The sequence below is a fragment of the Sinocyclocheilus grahami genome, unplaced genomic scaffold (genome assembly GCF_001515645.1).
Source record: "Sinocyclocheilus grahami isolate Dianchi unplaced genomic scaffold, SAMN03320097.WGS_v1.1 scaffold1031.1, whole genome shotgun sequence".
In the NCBI taxonomy this organism is placed as follows: domain Eukaryota; kingdom Metazoa; phylum Chordata; class Actinopteri; order Cypriniformes; family Cyprinidae; genus Sinocyclocheilus; species Sinocyclocheilus grahami.
In genome coordinates this window covers 118,605-133,946 of record NW_015506210.1, presented here as the reverse complement: position 1 = coordinate 133,946, position 15,342 = coordinate 118,605, and the positions used below count along the sequence as shown (strand labels likewise).

At 38.4% G+C, this 15,342-nt stretch overlaps 1 protein-coding gene across 1 annotated transcript in view; it reads right to left on the bottom strand.

Moving 5' to 3' along the window:
- Window positions 1–6,034: 6,034 nt before the first annotated feature.
- Window positions 6,035–15,342, bottom strand: part of LOC107565841 (amyloid beta A4 precursor protein-binding family B member 1-like) — a 36,137-nt gene continuing 26,829 nt past the window's right edge. The window contains exons 12-16 of the mRNA XM_016251129.1: window positions 9,910–9,982; window positions 9,639–9,719; window positions 8,785–8,894; window positions 8,492–8,668; window positions 6,035–8,191 (exon numbers count right to left, since the gene is read on the bottom strand). Coding sequence (XP_016106615.1) covers window positions 8,027–8,191; window positions 8,492–8,668; window positions 8,785–8,894; window positions 9,639–9,719; window positions 9,910–9,982 — 606 coding nt within the window. The 3' untranslated portion in view covers window positions 6,035–8,026. The remainder of the gene's footprint in view (window positions 8,192–8,491; window positions 8,669–8,784; window positions 8,895–9,638; window positions 9,720–9,909; window positions 9,983–15,342) is intronic.

The window sequence follows — 15,342 nt, the reverse complement described above, 5'->3', positions numbered from 1 at the left end:
TGAGACAGTATTCTCAAGTGAGATGGGTAGAGGCTTGGACCCGGAAACAGCAGTCCTTGCATCAAGACTTAACAAGAGGATTCTCCCCAAGCGTCATCAGAGCCAGAACACCATTCAGAGCAGAAGCCAATTTTCAGTTTTTGATTAAAGATTACAACGGCAGACAGTTTTTTCAGTGTATTGCACGGTTCAATTGTTCACCACAAGACTAGTAATGTGCACTAACACATAAGTAGGGTTATTTTTGATTTCATGACGTATCATTTTCAATACCATTGGCAAAACTAACACATACTGTATACTGCCATATAGATATTTTAATATTACATTTTTTTTTGTCCATCCATTTTTTCAAGGCAATCATTATTTCAAGCTTTGAAAGTCTTCTAAAAAGACACATTTGCTTTATATGATGAACAGATTATAATATAGGCTTTTATTTACATATAAATATTGATCAATTACCATTACAAAAATCTCCATCTTAAACATTTGCTCATTCTGTGTATTTGTGTCTTTAAAATAGGGTAACTTTGTTGCAAAAGCTTCCAGCACAAGGAAGCTTGATTTCAAACTGAACTGAATTTACAAAAAAAAGACAAGTACACAGTCAGTAATAAAATTATAAAACATATGACCTCAGTCCAGTTGTATTCGAAAATATAACACTGAATTTTTATAGGCAGTGATTTAAGAACAATATACAGTATGTTAGGCCTATATATTTAGATAAATGTACCATCAGATGGCTTTGACCCTAATGTCTGTAACAATAGTGATGCAAACTAGGATAGTTAGATGTACAAATCAGACAAATATCCCATTCAGAAGCATTTCTAGCATAAACTTGCATTGTAAAGAAATTAAAGTTCCATCTTTGATTGTTGAAAGACTTTCTGGTGCATTTCACTTACAGCCATTACAATTTCCAGTAGGGTTTTCATCGGTCAGGCGTGGATCTATTCTATAACTTTTGACACAGTTTAATCCAGGAGCAAAGAGAAATCATTTCTACTTTAAAAGCACGGAGAGATCGCGATTGCACACAGTCTGCGCACAAGCCATGTCGCAGTGAGAGGACAGGCAGCTCATGTGTAAAAGTTAGGCCTATTTGAGAGCTCGCGTTCAGTTTTCTGCGATTACATGGCTGTGTTCTCATGTCACAATAAAGCGCTCAGGAGGCGATGTGTGTCAAACCCGCTGTCGGAGAGGAAAGAGAGATGCAGCTTGGAAAAGTGGCGGGCCCAGTGCTGCCAACTGCTTTCAGTTGAAAGTAGCCCAAACTAGTAGCTAAATGTCACTAGATGACATCACAATGGCAAATTCACTGATCTATATGAAGATGAACGTAGATCAGCGGGCAAGATGAGAACTTAGATGAGGTTTGTCCAAGAAGTTGCTATATTTGTCCCTAAACGTTTGAAAAAAGTCTCAAAAGGGGCAGGGAAGTCGCTAAATCTAGCTACAAAGTAGATAAATTGGCAACACTGGCGGCGGCTTTTCCCGCTTCAGATATCAGGGCTTCTATTGGTCTGTTTACGGTCGGATATCGGCTTCTGAAGGCCGTCAAAGGTTTGAATATCAATTCAAATTGTGGGCGTACTCAGTAACGAACTATGATTTAAAAGTAGATTATTTTGCTTAATTTGTACTTAAGTACAAGTAAAAGTACAGCTTTAAAAATATACTCAAAAAAGTACAAGTACCCGAAAAACTACTTAATTACAGTAACGCCAGTAGTTGTAAATCCTTCCCTCCACCACATGCTGCTTTAGTGGCGGTGTTCAATAAACATTTTTTTGTCAACACACTTGTTTCATTTCTATAGGTTTGTAACATACAAGTTGCTTCAGAGGCATAAGGTATTGCACGTATTACACACAAAAATGAAAAGGAAATTTACATTTGGTACTTAAGTCCTTTTAAAAGCAAGAACTTCTGTACTTTGACTTAAGTAACAATCTGTCCTTACAACGTTCCCTCTATGGAGTAATATAAGTAATGGAGCTGAGCACTGTGTCCAGCTCTGCTGTTAACACCCTTCATGATATTTCCACACAAATGGCAGACTGGCTGAAATAAAGCTAAATGGTCAACTGACGATTGTGTGTCTTGAGCAAAAACTGGCCTGTTATTGTGGATTGTTGCTCTTGATGTAATAATAATTATTAATGTTGATTAATAAAATACATTAGAAAATGTTTCTGAGTCCGGGGAAAAGGCACATCATGTTCTTGTAAGCTACACAGACAAAACAAGGTGAGAACAGTTTCTCAACAGAAACGAGTGTGATTAGTTTCAGGTGATATAATACAAAGAATAGTGTTATAAATGTAGATACATTTTTTAAAAATACAAATATGAAAAGCTTTCGAGGATTTACGAAGCTGATGACCGTTAAACGCCTCATCACAGTCTTGTGAAGAGGCTCCATATCGGGCTGCAAACTAGACAGCACATTACCGCCACCTCCCGGGACCTGAATCAGAGAAATGAATGCATCATATCCTCTCATCATCAAATCCTCTTAAAGGTGACCGATCATGAAAATCTGACTTCTCCAGGTTGTAAGTGCTATAATCATGTCTCCGGTGCATCTACCAACCAAGGAAACATGATAAAGATGAACCCAGTAACTTTGTTTTGGGAAGCCTTTTTCTGCAAGCGAACCAGCACGTCTGATTTCACTCCCTCTGTGACGAGGCAAAGGGATCTCATTATAATATCACCGCCCCTTAATCTGTAAATTTCCACCCACGGCGCCGTTATTGTGTTTTCACAAGCGACAACGGTGTAGCAGCTCTAATGCCATGATGAAAGTTTGAGCGAAGCATGCTAACTGTTCAGTGTTTGGCTGCAGAGACGAGCACTGAACACTGTTTAGAGTCCCAGCCTCAGAGACGACAGAGCAGTGCATTTATTGATGTATTTACTGTATATTGCTGCTGCCACACAGATCTAAAATAAACAAGTGATTTATTTCCCAGCTGTTTACCTTCACAGACATAACCCACTGTTTTTATAACTCGTGGGTTTTTAAGGTAAACGTGTGTGTGAATGAGAACTTAGTTTAGTGCTCGCATGCTGTGACAGCCGCTTTCTGTGCGTGTGTTTCCGATGTGTGCGCTCAGAAACCGTATATCAGAAGTTTAAACTCATATGGTTTAAAACACATGATTTCAGCTGATAAACATGATCATCAGAACCAAAACAGATGTTCTTAGCAGGTCCGAGCTGTAATAGCGCAGCTCTATTCTGGAAAAGGGGGCGGGGAGCAGCAGCTCATTTGCATTTAAAGAGACAGACCCGAAAAACAGCATGTTTCTGCTTCCACTCAAAATAGGCATTTTCAAAATGATATAATAAATTATCTGTGGCGTATTTGGAGCTGAAACTTCACAGACACATTCTGGGGACACCTGAGACTTATATTACATATTGTGAAAAGGGGCATAATATGTGTCCTTTCTAACAACTGCAGATACATCTTCTGGTGTGTTCACTCGCATCCCATTCCAGTATATCCTTTATTCCTGTCCCTGTTAATCCCACTTTTCCTAATTCTCCCATCACGTTTTCCTCTGCTCTGCATATTGCTTGTGAACAATAAGCACGTTTCTAAACAATATTCAAACCAAAAAAAAAAACTTGGTTGGGTGCTTTTCTATAATGTATAGTGAACTATTCTTAATGTGGTTATAACTATTTCTTCTTTTCTATTCCCTCCTCTGTTCTTACAGCACTAACTTTAAATGCCTCCATTTAATCTCTCTATCCCACTGCCATTGCCATTCGGCTTTCCCTAATATTTACTTCTATTTGTTTTCTTCATTGTCTTTGGTGTTTTACAGTAGTTGGCATCCAAAATGTTGCATTGCTGCCATCTGCTGTCTAATTTTAACATCACTTGTTAATCAATTTCGTCCCTGCAGCCCCAGCACTCCTTAGGAAATTAATCAAATGTTTCCTTCCTTGCTCATCGTTCCCACATTCTACCATATTTATTTTACTTTATACTTTATTATACCTATTTCCCGTAGCTGATTCTTCAGCTCTTGCCTTTCTTGTGTAAATGTCCTGTGTGAGACGTACTACAGCAGTGTTGGGAGAAGGAGAGCAGAAAGAATGTAAGTTCAATCATCTAAATCAGAGGGTCTAGTGCAGGGGTGCCCAAACTCGGTCCTGGAGGGCCAATTCAAACACACAGATGACGTTCCTGCAGCGAACACTGAGATCAACAACACTGTGACAAAAAAACTCAGATTCAGGAATTTTTACTATACTAATACAGTATGCCTACATTAAATTACAGATACAGATGTATAATTCAGCAATGAACTTCTGGGAAAACAATCATTTTCATTTCACTACTGTAAAGTCATCTTGCAGTAGATGAAAAGCACTAGAAAAGCTCACATACCAAAGAATTGTATGAACTTGGCTTGCACCACAAAAAAGTACAGTAAAAAATTACATTAAAAAAGCTAATTTGGCCAAATGTCATTCCAGTATACAGCACTACAGCAGTTTCTTGCTCTCCTGACACAAGACTATATCTCTAGCCAGTCATTCTCAGTTCTGCTAAAATACAGTACACATAAAAAATGGTTAGAAATCAAATTTGACACGCTTGAAGGTGTGCTACAGTTCACTGTACATATATATAGTGGAATGCCCCTGATCTAATGCACTGGTACTGTACTGTACTGTATGTGTAAGTATAAAGCCCTGTAGATGACTGGCTCAGCTCCAGCTCTCTCCGTTGTTAGCACGCACAGATTCTGATTGTGTCTCATCAGTTTTGCTATCTAATGTGTAACTTACTCACTGTTAAACTTTTGAAGAAATGTGTCTTTGTTTTGAAAACTGAATTAATGGTTTGGGGAAAAAAGTGGCAACTAAAATCAGTTATATTAACACTCGAGAAAACTGCAATACGACTAGATTCTTACCCAACTCTGCTATTAGTCTCTGTGATCGGCATCTTATTGCTCTCATGTTATTGTCAGGGCTTATATTCATGATGAAAGAGGTGCGAGCAAACAATTAGACATTCTCAGAGGACTTCTGAGAAATCAAATTTGACACGCTTGAAGGTGTGCTACAGTTCACTGTACATATATATAGTGGAATGCCCCTGATCTAATGCACTGGTACTGTACTGTACTGTATGTGTAAGTATAAAGCCCTGTAGATGACTGGCTCAGCTCCAGCTCTCTCCGTTGTTAGCACGCACAGATTCTGATTGTGTCTCATCAGTTTTGCTATCTAATGTGTAACTTACTCACTGTTAAACTTTTGAAGAAATGTGTCTTTGTTTTGAAAACTGAATTAATGGTTTGGGGAAAAAAGTGGCAACTAAAATCAGTTATATTAACACTCGAGAAAACTGCAATACGACTGCAATTCTTACCCAACTCTGCTATTAGTCTCTGTGATCGGCATCTTATTGCTCTCATGTTATTGTCAGGGCTTATATTCATGATGAAAGAGGTGCGAGCAAACAATTAGACATTCTCAGAGGACTTCTGATTTAGCTGAACAGCAGTAATTATCTGATTCACGAACTAATGTAAAAACAATTGGTTAATGCACTGAGCCGCTTTGTGGTTTTGACTCAAAAGATCCGGTTCAGAAGTCATTTGTTAATGAAGCCGACCTCACTGGCGCCTGCGTGCGCCTGCAACCATCGTGCCGTTTAAAACACCTGTTTTTGCCATTATGTTTGCGTTACTCTGTCATCGCCGCGGCTGAAAAGTAGCACATGAAACTCTGCTTGCATTTCTTTTATTCTGTGATCATTCTGGGGTGGCAGTTGGTAGACCCGCCCCTGCTACTAGGGCTGTGGTTAAAGCTTTAATGCAATTCATTTCTATTTTTGGTATACCTAAGATTGTTCAGAGCTTGATCACTTTCATTTAGCATTAACACCCCTTATATATGTATATATGTATATATATACATACTCAGACCAACACAAAATACTGACCGTTCTTAAAGCTACTTTTTCTAAATCATGAAGAAAAGTTTTAAATGCATTTTCAACATTTTATTCCATCAAGTCACATTATATGCATCTATATAACATCCAATTTACATTTCAATAACAACTTCTCAACTCTCCTTAAAAAAAACATGATGGCAAAAACATCCCACATAAGGGATAACGTTTATAGGAGTGAACCTTACATTTTCAGAATATCAAAGCCAAAATGTTGCCTTATTTTGAGAAGCAAATATGCTTGAAGCATTTCTACCATTTTACCAATCAGCGAAGTAACATTTCAAGCTAGTGATTTTATAGCTGTGCTTTTTGGCACACAAACATAAAGTACCCTCATGGTATTTAATTGAAAAAAAGGAAATTTTCTTTGCTACCATTTCTTGATGTAATGCAGAATATTTACATGAATGCTTATTCTTCTATAAAGATTTTCTAGAGTGTTACCAACACAACTGCATTTTAAGCATCACATTACATTATCTAGACCTACACACAAAGTATTAGAGTAAACAGGGCCAAGATGAAGCATTCAGGTACATAAAATAAAAAACAAAAAAACAAGTGCATAAAAAAATTCCCTTTAACGACAGGTGTGTCAATGGGACATGACAATGGGACAAAAAAACGAATGAAAAATGGAGCTGTCCGGCCCTATTAGTGTATTACATTCAGTATGTAAATTAACTGGAATAATCAAAGAACATATTTATGATTTCGACACATTCTTAAAAGTTAAAAGACATGGTAATATGTTACAATATGTATTTGAAAGAAAAAAAAATCTACATACAGCAAGACATTCTTTGTTGCAAAGCATTTTAGATACATTTCCAAGGAATTTTCCCCCCAAATACAGAACGTCTAAATATTTGCAGATAATCAGTAGACTTCAATATATAATTTAAAAGAGGGATAAAAAAGAAAAAACCTTTTCAGTGACACCAGTACTGCACAGGAACAAACGCAGAGCACCCTCGAGAGAAGCAGCGTATGCCACATGCTTTGTTAAACACGCTGCTGATGTTACGTTTGTGTTTGATCATGAACAAAAATGATCCTCTCTCATCCAGATAAAGACATCCAACATATCAAAACACACGCACAAAAATGTAAAAGAAATAAAGTGCTCATTTAAAGCGAGGCTTTCTTAATGAGCAAATCCGCTTTGGAAGACTAGGATATGTTAATGCTATTTTACAAATGAATAAAATAGTCTAATTAAATTCACAAACTGACAGAGTGGGTAAAAGTACAGTAATGTGTAATATCAGTTCATTTTGAATGAAAATCAATATCAAATCTAATGGAAGAAAAGAAAAGGCTTTGTGACTTGCAGTAAGCAAGGCAAGTCGAATATATGTGGAACTGCACCTTTTTTCATAAAGTCAAAGTCAGTGGAGCCAAAAACAGACTTCTGGAATGCATGCAGGTTTGGAACATGCCAGTGGCAGTGTGTTTTTAGGGTAAACCGCACACAGATGTTGCTAACTCTGGGTTTGCTACTGATTTCAGTCACGGTTCGGCATCTATGCTGAGTTTGGGGAAGAGTGATCAATTCTTCAGAAGAGAAGAAAAGCAGTCGAAGCTAGCACAGTGCGTCACAATGCAAAGCCAGAGGAGGAAGAACAAATAAAAAAAAGCACATTGCATAGTATATAAGCTCATTTTAGTGTTTTTTGATAGCATGCGTAATGTTTAGTGTCATTAGAGAGTGTAGTCCACATAACATCGATTACACTGAAAATCCAATCTAGCTAAATCCCATTCAAACCCAGTAGTGCTAAATCACCTCTACAGTACATCTGCGAATGTAAGCACACACAGAAAAAGCGAATGAAGATGTAATGTGTAACGATGGAATATCTGGCAATGTAACTTGTGTGTCCTCTGGTTCTTATTGCACGCTGACCGCAGGAGGACAGTTGAAGTGTTGTGACGGACCCTCTAATTTTAGGCCCATACAAACACACACAGGACAAACACATATCTGCAGTGAGCGCTGCGGAAGAAGTGTTTTCCTTTTTAGGGTGTCTGGGATCCAGACCTCTTGAAGCTACCCAGCAGACTCTGAACACCCTTCTTCACACTGGATCCGACCCTGCGGGCGACGGAGTCAGCAGGCGGGCCGGGCAGACAAGAGCTGCCACTGCTGGGGGGCCGAGCGTCCAGGCACTTCTGATACCTCAGCTGTGAATGATTGAAATGTTTTACATTTGGGAGAGAGACTTCCTGAAGAGAAGTCATTCATTTCTGACCCCTCTGCTGCAGCTCTCTCTCTTTAAAAAAAAAAAAGGTTAAAGTAATGCTACACTGTTGGTTGTTTGTTCCTCTCCACTGTACTATATACTAAAGGCAAAAAACACCAATAATAAATATATATAAGTGAGCAACACTAACCATGAACTCCCCAATCTCTTCCACATGTGCAGTGAAGAATGAACTTAACTTGCAGTAAATCAACCACGTTCTAGACATGTCGTTACTCACCATACACGCGGCCTGTACGGCCTCACTTAGACTTGCAGCGTTTGGATCACACCAGAACATGTGACAGATAAAGTCTCCAGGTCGCTCTGCCATTATGAACGCAAACGTGTGCACATCCTTCCCGACTCCCATAAATGACAGGAAACGCACACGACATTCAGAAAGAACTTCCTCCGTCTGTGACAATGAGACAAGAAATATCAGTGTGGTTATCTAATCAGATTTTTAGGATACAGCATTATGTATTATATAATACTCAAGTACTGCAGAAGGTCAACAAACAGAAACCTGACCTCAGAAGTCAGAATAGAGAGTGTAGCGGACGCCACGTTCACAGTCACAGGTGTCCAATTGTCTTTGCTGTTAAGAGCATTCTCCAATGCTACATTAATCACATCCACGCCTTCAAGAGACAGATACAGACACGACTTCAATTTCAGGCAGCTAACTTTGATTTAAACATGAAAATAAATAGATGCTATTTTGAGTGCTTACAGGTTATGACATAGCTACACAAAAACGGGGGAAATGCAGGTAAAGCGTGCACTTTGTATGTAAGGGATAATGTACGTTATCACAGAATAATTCAGCGATGACAACCAGCTGGATGTACACGGCTGCTTACCACACAAGTAAATGATTAGACACGAAATATTGATTTGAGTTGAAATATTCGAACACAAAGATTCTGTGAAGACAGCAGTTGCGAGCAAGCAGCAAGCTCAAACTAGACGGACATTTAAGGGATGCGGTGCAGTCAAACCTCTTCTTACACAACATTTCACCACATAAATAATTATGGCGATAAAAGATATTGATTTAAGATGAAAATGTTTTAAAATCTTACCAGTAGTTGTCTAATAATCCATTACAGTGTACAACACAACTGTCGCAAAATGGCAGCAGCTGTATTTGTATGAAACGAGAGAGCGAGTCCGCGATACCAGGATGACATAATTAAATAACTGCAGGAGTACAGTGCTGACTGCAGTTACCCGGATGAGCCTGTGTTATCAGCTTTTACCGGTTGTTATCGAGGGATAACAGACCTCAGAATGTTGCGACTGACCAATCAGAATCAAGTATTCCACAGAGCCGTGTAATCAATAAGAGTATAATAGCAGTTAATGAACTGAGGACTTCCTACCAGCTGGCTTTGTCACCGGCACACGACCCAAGTACCGCACCTGGAAGCGCTGGACCAGCTCGTTCTTGGGAGCTGGGAACTCTGAAGGAAGAAAGATCTGATTCAGTCATAATGGTATCACTTCATTATTATCCATTACAGTACTCACTTGAGAAGGAGGGAGAAATATCTGATGCACACGTGTAGTCAAACCCAACACTTTCAACAGTTACATGCTGCACTGCAGACCGTCCACAAACAAAAGCTAAATTCAGCACATGTCATACGTTACCCTGGAAAGGGATGTCCCTAAGTCTTGAGGGGTCGGTGTTCTGTCTGCTGGACGACTTCCTTTGGGCCATTATCTGAGGAAATACACAGACAAAACTAAATATATAACAAAAAACACATGGACATAATTGCATCGCAGTTGTGTGTAAGATGCTCGCACTGCGGCCTCTATCTGGCTACCTGGTTGATCCAAACTGATCTAAAAGAGTAAGACACAAAGTGACTGAAACATCTGCTAGATGTCTGTCATCACTGCAGCTGGCTCAGATCTGAAGCACATGAGAACCCCAAGCTATTATTAACGTCTGTTAATGGCAAACCACTGAACAGTGCACTTGAGTCGATCACGATTCTGATTTAGCCAGCTAGTGAAGTTAGTCAAGATTAGTGAGTGATTTTCTATTTTTCTTGATTAACATTGTAGACACAGCAGCAGGAATATTAGTCTGCTGTCACTTTAAGAGATGCACGGACCAATTTATTAATACACATGCATTTCCTTTCTCAGATGTTTGCGTTCATTTCAGTCATAAACCAAGACGGGCATTTTAACATAATAGTGTGTGTATTTGACAGCTGAAGCACAGTAAGTGCTGAAAGAGATCTGAATTCACAGCCGCATGCTGTCTGTGAGAGAGAGGGCTTCCGTGGACGTGTTTCAGGTGTCTGATAACGCGCGAGTTCTTTTTGAGGTTTATTGCACTTAACTCTTTTTAACATATTTATCTTTTTTTTAATTTCTCATTCATGCAAGTTTCTTATGCTTAAGTTTCTAAGTGTCAAGTTCAAAGTTAAGATTGCATACTTTGAGCTGCTTAAACGAGAATGTCTCTTGTGATAATCTGATTATCTAGTTACTTGTTGGATTTTGGTTAGATTCGTTTTCTCTTTGTTAGACTAGGTTTGGAGTGTTTCGCCACCCTTGTTTTTAGTTTTTAGTTTAGGGTAGTTTAGTTTATGGTGTTGCATACGCAGAAGATTTCGGTTTTATTTTCATATTTTTCTTTTGTTAGTCAGTTTGGAAGGTAGTTATAAAAACTTTTGTTTTGTTAATGACTGAAACATCTGCTAGATGTCTGTCATCACTGCAGCTGGCTCAGATCTGAAGCACATGAGAACCCCAAGCTATTATTAACGTCTGTTAATGGCAAACCACTGAACAGTGCACTTGAGTCGATCACGATTCTGATTTAGCCAGCTAGTGAAGTTAGTCAAGATTAGTGAGTGATTTTCTATTTTTCTTGATTAACATTGTAGACACAGCAGCAGGAATATTAGTCTGCTGTCACTTTAAGAGATGCACGGACCAATTTATTAATACACATGCATTTCCTTTCTCAGATGTTTGCGTTCATTTCAGTCATAAACCAAGACGGGCATTTTAACATAATAGTGTGTGTATTTGACAGCTGGAGCACAGTAAGTGCTGAAAGAGATCTGAATTCACAGCCGCATGCTGTCTGTGAGAGAGAGGGCTTCCGTGGACGTGTTTCAGGTGTCTTTTTGAGGTTTATTGCACTTAACTCTTTTTCTCATTCATGCAAGTTTTTTATGCTTAAGTTTCTAAGTGTCAAGTTCAAAGTTAAGATTGCATACTTTGAGCTGCTTAAACGAGAATGTCTCTTGTGATAATCTGATTATCTAGTTACTTGTTGGATTTTGGTTAGATTCGTTTTCTCTTTGTTAGACTAGGTTTGGAGTGTTTCGCCACCCTTGTTTTTAGTTTTTAGTTTAGGGTAGTTTAGTTTATGGTGTTGCATACGCAGAAGATTTCGGTTTTATTTTCATATTTTTCTTTTGTTAGTCAGTTTGGAAGGTAGTTATAAAAACTTTTGTTTGGTTAATTTCTTTGATTTGGGTGACGCTCCTATTTTTTTTTTATTTTGCTTAATTTCATATTTCTTTGCATTTGATATTGATATGTACTCTTTCACACAATGTGTTAATTAAAGTATTTTGAAACGTACTCCTTTTCAGTGTCATCTTTGATCTGTTCCACACCCAGTAACAATTGTCTCACTTAAATGTTACAGTATCATCCCTTTTTAACATCAAGCACGTAACACTCCTAAATTGTCGATAACTTTAAGCAGTGCAGCAGATATATAAAGTTTGGCACGGCCAGGGTGCATGCAGGGAGCTGAAGCAGAGCTGAACACACTGTCCTGCTGCCGCACGTCGACGCAACTCAGGTAATATGGCTCTTATTAAAACGCTGTCATTCTTAAAGTACCGGTACTAGTAAAATGAGGAATCGTACCATTTTTAAAAGCGAGGTATCACAATACCTTTTTAGTATTGGACTCTTTTCTCAGGTTTGGCTGCAGTATACTGCATAGATGCAAAAGAGATGAATTGGCCATATGCCTAAACAAAGATTATTGACAATGAAATCAAAGAAAGTGTTAAACTTGCACTAATACTACTGGTGCTCATAACAGACTAGTAAGAAAAACTACTAAGTGACTGTTTATCGGTTACATTTATTTTCACATTTAACTACTTGATGACTAATTAACTCACATTAACTCACTCAACTCCCGATGCAATGATTCACGATACTGATTTTACAATACGATTCTCACAATATTTTTATTTTTTTTACAAAATGACATTTAAGACAAATTATAAATGAAAAGGCATGCTTTTATGATTTCTCAGATAAAATGCTGTACTTTTTTGTGTGAAACAGAAATGTCAAAAAACAAAACTAAATTGAATTTTAAAAATTTAAAAATAAATCCCCCCCCCAAAAAAATACAAAAAAAACTTTTCATAGAAACAAACTAAGACTTTGTCATGCTCTTTCCATTTAAAATTAGAGGCCACCATTGCATTTTAATAACGATCCAAACAAAGATGCTAGATACTAGGCTTGCTGCGATAGTCGGTGTTAACCCGCAACACCGGTTACGTCACTTGCGCACCACGGCACCGCCCCCACAGTCTTTTTGATTTTTTTATAGTAATACAAATTATTTGTATTTAGTTGGAGAACAGACACTACAATTAAAAACTGAACGTTGCTCAATGCAGCGTGCTGGACGACAGTCGCATCACAGATCAGCAGCAGGAGTCAGATTTCATTTATCACGTCTGGAGAGTTGACCGACAAGAAGAGTGAGGTGAGACAGACAAGACGATGGCGGAGGATTTAGTTTAGAAACGAAATGCAAAAGCGCCTTTTTGGCAATATTTTACTTTATTTAAACTTTAATATTTCACTTTATTTAAACTTTGTGTAATTTAACAAAAGTTCTATGCTTAATATAAGTGATTTTGTCGTTGTACTGTCAATTCAAGCAATAGACGCTGAATTGCCGCTAATTAGAAAGTGAAAGTAAAATGCGCACGTGCAACAAAAGTTCTATGCTTAATATAAGTGATTTTGTCGTTGTACTGTCTTGTTGTTGTCAATTCAAGCAATAGACGCTGAATTGCCGCTAATTAGAAAGTGAAAGTAAAATGCGCACGTGTATTTACAAGCTATTTAAAGCGAAGGAAAGCTAGGAAAAGAGGGAAAACCCCAACAAACCCCACCCCCGGTGATACCGGTGTTGTCACGCGTCGATTAACCGGTGGGAAAATTTCCTCACCGTCACAACCCTACTGCACACATACAGCATGAGCAGTTTTTGATTAAATTAGATTGTATAACTTTGAAATTTGAAGCAAACTATATATTTGAAGCTTTCAGAAACTATACTACCATAAAACGCATCTAAACGAAACAAAGACAGCAGATGGGCTGAATGAGAATGCAGATTCACTCTCTGACAGCAGGTGGCGCTTACAGAACCGCAGCAATATAGCATTTCTTTGGTATATCGCTGTAAAGCAGTGCTGCACTTATAAACACTACTTTTTCTTGCTGAATGAAGAACCATCATCTTCAACTCGACCTTACCAAGGACTTAACAGAACTGCTTGTGGTTCCAGCCAACCCAACACTTCATCACAATTTCACCATCCAGTTAGGCACATCAACTATAACTCCTTCAAAGACAGCCAGTAACCTTGGAGTTATGATTGATGATCAGCTGACTTTCTCAGACCACATTGCTAAAACTGCCCGGTCCTGCAGATTTGCTTTATACAACATTAAGAAGATCAGGCCCTTTCTATCAGAACATGCAACACAACCCCTTGTTCAAGCTCTTGTTCTGTCCAGGCTGGACTATTGCAATGCTCTCTTGGCAGGTCTTCCAGCCACTTCTATCAAACCTCTACAATTAATGCAGAATGCAGCTGCAAAATAATAATAATAATAAAAAAAACACTTGACCCTCTAACACTTGCACTCTCTATTGGGTCATTCCATGTCAGCTCAATCAGAGGTCCCCAGCTTTCTAAAGAAAGATAAATATGTATAATGTGTTACGTTCCATGGTTATTTATATAATATTGTTGGATTCTGCGTGCTGTGGTGTGCTTTTTGCTCTCTCTCGATGTTGTTCAGTGTGTTACCTGCTGCTCAACCAGGTGAAGAGGAGAGGGAGGTGATCGCTCGCACCTGCAGCTTGTTACTGTGCAGAGGCTGCAAACTCAAATGTTGTTCAACATGCCTGCCACATTGAAGCTCGTCTTCCAGAGTGTTGTTCCTCTTGCCTGCTCTGTGTTGCTTTGTTTGTTGTATCAGAGATTGGTCTTGTGTAACCCTATTCAAGTTACGCCTTCTGAACAGGCCATTAGCGTTGTTGCTGTGCTACGTGACCCTTTGTGTTGGAAGCTGTAGGGAGGTGGGTGCCATTTTATTTCCGTGAATCTTTTTCTCCTGTTTTTGCTTAGTTAGGGAGTTAGTGTACATTTCTGTTGTTAATTTTCTTTTTTGTCAGTTTAGACAGTTTTACTCCCTAACTAGTTAGAGGGTCCTTTTGTTTGTTGTTTTGGCCTTTCCCCTTCCTGAAGTCTATTTTTACTTCCTATTTTCATTTTGTCAATTGTACTTTTGTTAATAAATTACTTGAACTTGGAATTTAACGTGTCTTGGCCTTTCCCCTTCCTGAAGTCTATTTTTACTTCCTATTTTCATTTTGTCAATTGTACTTTTGTTAATAAATTACTTGAACTTGGAATTTAACGTGTCTGTCGTGTGGGGCAGGGGACTGGCACACACTCACCCCAACCAATTATATGTTTACTTTTCCCTGTTACTCCCTTCTCTGTTAAGACCCTTACATCTGGGACATAATAAATGATGAAAGCCAAAATATTAAATGTAATGAATTAATTTACTGAATAATCCGCTATTTTATAGAGGGGTTTCGAAATGGAAATTTTCACCGGAGATTCAGAACCAAATTACAGGGGGGTAAAAATTACTTCAGAAAGATGGCAGCATCATTGTTATTTTTACACATTGATTGGTAGGTCTATTAGTAAAATCTGTTAACTTTAGTAATCTTGCATTATGTGCCAATGGTGACCATTCAAA